The following is a 6,002-nucleotide window of genomic DNA, read 5'->3' on the forward strand; positions in this document are numbered from 1 at the left end:
CAAAAAAAAGCTGGGCATTGTGGTGGGTGCCTGTAGTCCCAGCTACTTGGGAGGCTGAGGCAAGAGAATGGCTTAAGCCCAGGAGCTTGAGACTGTCTCAAAAAAAAACAAAAAAAACAAAAAAAAAAAAGAAAAGAAAAGAGGTATATCCTAAATTTCCAATGAAATAATTAACTTGCAAAGTAAATTTAAGCACCTCGCCAGCAGGGTAGGAAGACTGCTGGCCTCAAATGGCTGGACTGAGTGTCTCCTGTGCGCTCTGACTTAAAAGCAGGCAGTTTGGAGACTGTCCCTCTCACCTCTGCCATGTTGATGAGTCCCACAGCCAAGGTCTTATAGCCCAAGATGGTCCGGTTCTTGTAACGCTTTCTCCTTTGCAACATGATCTGCAGCTTGTTGGCATCTCGCTTAAGGAAATGAGGGTACTATCAAATACAAAATAAAGTATGGTTAATAAGCAAGTGGTGGGTCTTGGTGGGTTCTGGTCCTCCTGAATTTTACATACACTATTTCTGTGCTTCAATTTTTCCTGTCTGTAAAAGGGGGTAGTCAGGGTGTGAGGCTGAAGAAGTGGATGCTATATGCTGTCTGGCTTCCCATCTAAGTTCTGGTGTCCACCCATATTCAGAAGATTGCCTCTTTTCTTGCTATCTGACTAAGCATTTTCTCTGTGCGTTTCAAGTGGGCTACTGGGATTACAATGACAGAGTGATATACCAGGAGAGCTAAGGTGGAGATGGCAATGTGCGTGTGAAATGAGAGTGTGGATTACTAAGGACAGGTGAAGGCCCAAAAGATGGCCAAGAGCTTACCAAAGGCAAGGGAAAGGCTGGCTGGCTAAGGGACTGCTCTGGCCCTCTGGCCTAGCCATAAACCTCTAAGGGACTTTTATTTATTCCCACTCATTTCCATTTTTGGGCAATGGCTGCTCTCAGACAAAATGGACTCTGGGTTTGAGAATTGTTTGGGGCCAGACTGGATGTGGCATATTAGGGCCCTAAGATTCAGCAGAGTCTCACCTGAAGGGAGAAGGTTAGCTGGAGTTCCGTTTCCACCAGTCCACTAGCTGGAAGGATAATCTCATTGGAACGAAGAATCCTTTTAGAACCCTGAAGCCAAGAAAAAAAGGCTGTCAGTTATGTCACCAAAAACAGACCAAAAGAAACACTATGTTTGCAAACAATTTCTAAACTTACTAACATTTTCTTTTCTTTTTTTTTTTTTTTTTAGAGAGAGTCTCACTTTGTTGCCCTCGGTAGAATGCCATGGCTTCAAATCTCACAGTAATCTCAAACTCTTGGGCTCAAGAGATCCTCTTGCCTCAGTTTTCCATTTTTACTAGAGACAGAGTCATGGTATTGCTCAGGCTAGTCCTGAACTCATGGGCTCAAGCAATCTACCCACCTCAGCCTCCCAAGTGCTAGGATTACAGGCATGTACCACAGCACCTGGCTCCTACAAACATTCTTACTGATTCAAACATTTCATCAGTCTCTGCTATACTTATCTGACTAAGCTTCCACGTGAGGTGTGATTTTATATGTATTATGATGTAGGGCTTATAAAGGGTTTTCACAGAATGACCCAGGTGTGTGTGACCCTGGTACTTGGGTCTCTGTCTCTCCCTGATCTAGTTGTACTATCCCTGTGTCAGCTCTTCTGAATCTAAGGCTCCATGCCACAAACACAGCGGCTCTGTGGAAGAGCATGAAAGAGCTGCACAATAAATATTATCACAATATTTGTAAATTGAAATTAAAAATATGTGAGGCTGGGTATGATGGCTAATGCCTGTAATCCTAGCACTCTAGGAGGCTGAGGCGGGTGCATTGCTTGAGCCAGGAGTTCAAGATCAGCCTAAGCAACAGCCAGACAACATTGTAGGAGGATGACTTGAGCCCAAGACTTTGATGTTGCTGTGTGCTATGCTGCCACAGCACTCTACTGAGAGGGATAAAGTGAGACTCTGTCTCAAAAAAAAAAAAAAATCACTGGTTGATGAACAGGATACATATGTACAGGCACTTCAGAAGGCATAGTCACACTTGTGCGTGACACATCTATGCAGAATGACACGAACACAGTGTGTACAGCTCACTGTTTGGGTGGGAGTTGGTCCAACAGGAGTAAACCTAGGGTTAGATTGAGGGGGGCGAGCACGAATGGTGCACCTGCTCCTAGTCACAGGCTGCATTACTAAACTCAGAAAATTTCTGCGGAAGTAATCACAGTATAATGAAAACAAATCCAGCCCTAAAAAAATAAAGGTGGGTTAAACTATTTTTAAGCTGCAAATAAGAATAGCAGGAGAGCCTGAGAATGTCAGTAAATATGTATCAAGTACTTTTTAAAAATTGAGGTTTAATTTAAATACAGTGCAGTAACCAGGCACAGTGGCTCACACCTGTAATCCTAGCACACTCTAAAAGAGGCTGAGGTGGGTGGATTGCTTGAGACAGGAGTTCAAGACCAGCCTGAGCAACAGCCAGACAATGTCTCTACTAAAAATAGAAAAAGTAGCCAGGTATTGTGGTGGGCATCTTAGTCCCAGCTACTAGGCAGGGTGAGGCAAGAGGATCCCTTGAGCCCAAGATTTTGAGGTTACTGTGAACTATGACACCACAGAGCTCTACTGAGGGCAACAAAGTGAGGCTTGTTTCACACACACACACACACACACACACACAAAAGCACTGGGTGCCTGGGGAAGCACCCTGGTGGTCCTCCCAGGTAAGCATTGTCCTCATTTCTGTCCCTGCAGATTACAGTTGCCTGCTCTGAAGTCCCACATACTCAGCCTCACGCAGCAGGTGCTGTTCTGTCAGCTTCTTTTGCTCAACTTAACTGTCTGAGGCTCACAGAGGTTGTTGTGTTTATTAACAGTTAGCTCCCTTTTACTTCTGAGTAGGCCTCTATTCTATGAATCTGCAGGTGGAGGACTCCTAATCTGGAAATTGGAAATGTTCCAAATTTAAAACTGATTGTCGACATGAAGCTGAAAGTGGAAAATTTCGCACCTGACCTTGTCTGACAGGTTGCAGTCAAAATTGTTTCATATACAAAATTATTAAACATATTGAACAAAATTAGGTCATGTACGTAAGGTATATGTAAAACATAAATGAATTTCATGTTTAGACTTGGGTCATACCCCCCAAATATCTCACTATTCATATGCAAACACTCTAATATCTCAAAAAATCTGAAATCTAAAACACTTTTGGTCTTAAGGATTTCAAATAAGGAACCCTAAATCTGTACCACACACACTTTTTAGGGGGGGGTCTCACTCTTGCTTAGGCTGGTCTTGAACTCCTGAACTCAACTGATCCTCCTGCCTTTGGCTTTTAGAGTGCTGAGATTGCAGGAGTGAGCCACTGCACCTGGTCTGTATCACAATTTAAAAACCCATCCTCCTGTTGCTGAGTGTTTACATCGGATCATTTTTAGTTTTGGGTTATTATGGCTAAAGCTACTACTATTCTTGTGCAAGTCTATGCAAACACATGTTTTGCTTTTTTCTACCTAGGAGTAAAACTGCTGGGTCTTTGGGCAGATGCCTCTCTGATTTCCAAAGCCTTGGTCCCGGTTCATAGCCCAGAAGCAGTGTGAGGTCTAGTTGCTCCACATACACACACATTTGGGGCGGTGAGTCCTTGATTCACAGATTCTAATGGATACATGGAGAATATCACCTCAATTACAATTTGCATTTCCTTTTCCCCTCCCCCCAAGACAGGGTTTTGTTTTATTGCCAGTCATCATAGCTCACAGCAACCTCAACTCCTAGGCTCAAGTATGTTCCTGCCTCAGCCTCCCAAGTAGCTGGGAGTACAGGCATACCCCACCATGTCAGGTTGATTTTTCTGTTTTTCTTGGTAGTGATGAGGTCACACTCTTGCTCAGGCTGGTCTCGAATTCCTGAGCTCAAATGATCCTCCTGCCTTGGCCTCCCAGAGTGCTAGGATCACAGGCATGAGCCACCGTGCCTGGCTTCGTTTCTTGATTTTAGTTCCTGCCTGCCTCATTGTTCCTCTCCCAGCCCTACTCTAAAAGAGCATAAATCTTTGTGATTTTAACATCTGCCCTTTCTAACATCTTGGCCTCCAGGTCCCCTACTTCCTTTCTTCCTCACATTCATCTCAGCCACTCACCCACGTCATTCGGAACTCACCAATGCTGATCATTACCAGCAATGCCTACTCTCAATTTCATGCACCCTCTCCCTGGTCCTTCTAGAGTTCATCAACAGTGATGATCCTTCAAGCCCCCAGGGCCTGCAATCTCCAGCTGCCATCACTGTCCCCCGCAGCCCTGCTGCCCTTTTCCCTCACACTGGCTTCAGTATCCTGCTTGTGCTGTTCATCTCACTCATAAATTACAACCTAACTCCAGCTGCACCCGCTGGTCATGCCCAGAGAGAAACGTCCTTAGGCTAGCCAGTCTGACTTTAAATTCATGCCCCATCTCAAGCAGACCCCTTGCGCTGCCTGGTAATCATACTAGATCCTCTCAAGTGTCCTCACCTTCCCACCCAACTAGCAGATGACAGTTTTATACCTTCCCTCAGATCTCCAAAACCTCACACTCCTTTTCCTCATGCTCACAGCCCTGGTCCTGTTCCATGAGAAAGCTGAAGCAACTCCCTTGTGGACCTATGCTGGTGCCTCCTCATTCCTGCTCTTCCTGCTGGCTATGCACCTGGGTGTCCCTGCACCCAGCCAGTCAGTGTTCTAATTGGCACCTACTCAAGACACTGTTGCAACCATTCTTTCCACCCACATAATCAACTTTCCTCTCGAACCTGGATCATTGCCCATTAGGAAGATGTTATTTCTCTCTTTTTTTTCTTTTTTGGGATAGAGTCTTACTGTGTCACCCCGGTAGAGTGCTGTGGTGTCACAGCTCACAGCAACCTCAAACTCTTGGGCTTAAGCGTTTCTCTTGCCTCAGCCTCCTGAGAAGCTGGGACTACAGGTGGCTGCCACAACGCCTGGCTTTTTGGTTGCAGTTGTCATTGTTTAGCAGGCCTGGGCTGGGCTTGAATCCGCCAGCGACAGTGTATGTGGCCAGCACCCTACTCACTGAGCTACAAGTGCCAAGTCCATTTCTCTCATCTTAAAAAATAAAAATCCTCCCCTGGCCAGATGCAGATGCTCATGCCTTTAATTCTAGTGCTCTGGGAGGCTGAGGTGGGAGAAGACCACAGGATTGGCAGAGATAACCAGGCCTTTGCACTCTTGGTTATCTCTGCCAATCGTGTGGTCTGTGGTATTCTGAGGACTCCCCAAATTATGTCTCTCCTTAGACTTTTCTGGATGCGAAACATTTCCTCTTGGGTGTTTAACAGACATTTTGAACAGAATATGAGGAACTGAATTCTGGATCTTTCCTCCAGATCTGCTTCACTCACATATTCCTAGCCACCAAACGGCAATTCACTCTACTGGCACCACTTTCATCTCCTGCTTGGTCATTGCCAGGGCCTATTAACTGTCCTCCAGATTCCTCTTCTCTAAGCCAACAGCCAAAGTATCTTCTCAATTCTCTCTTCAAAACTCCAATTTAGGGGCTGGGTGCAGTGGCTTACGCCTGTAATCCCAGCACTCCAGTAGGCTGACGTGCATGGATTGCCTGAGCTTGTGAGTTTGAGACCAGCCTGAGCTAGAGTAAGACCCCTGTCTCTAAAAATAGCCAGGCGTGGCGGGTATCTGTAATCCCAGCTACTTGGGAGGCTAGGGCAAGAGAATTGCTTGAGCCCAAGAGTTTGAGGTTGCTGTGAGCTATGATGCCATAGCACTCTACTGAGGGTGACAAAGTAAGATTGTCTCAAAATAAAAAAAAAGAAAAAAAGAAAAAATTAGGTTATTGGGTTTTAAATGCTTCTTAAAAGTTCTAGGTATAGGCTCGGCGCCTATGGCTCAACCGGCTAAGGCGCCAGCCACGTACACCTAAGGTGGCGGGTTCGAATCCCCAGCCCGGACCCGCCAAACAACAATGAC

General features: G+C 45.6%; 1 protein-coding gene across 1 annotated transcript in view; it reads right to left on the reverse strand.

The window, feature by feature from the left end:
- PACS1 (phosphofurin acidic cluster sorting protein 1) overlaps window positions 1-6,002 on the reverse strand; it is a 177,041-nt gene that overhangs the window by 33,105 nt on the left and 137,934 nt on the right. The window contains exons 3-4 of the mRNA XM_023518303.1: window positions 1,020-1,109; window positions 300-425 (exon numbers count right to left, since the gene is read on the reverse strand). Coding sequence (XP_023374071.1) covers window positions 300-425; window positions 1,020-1,109 — 216 coding nt within the window. The remainder of the gene's footprint in view (window positions 1-299; window positions 426-1,019; window positions 1,110-6,002) is intronic.

Source organism: Otolemur garnettii, unplaced genomic scaffold (genome assembly GCF_000181295.1).
Source record: "Otolemur garnettii isolate 467f Iridium unplaced genomic scaffold, OtoGar3 scaffold00134, whole genome shotgun sequence".
In the NCBI taxonomy this organism is placed as follows: domain Eukaryota; kingdom Metazoa; phylum Chordata; class Mammalia; order Primates; family Galagidae; genus Otolemur; species Otolemur garnettii.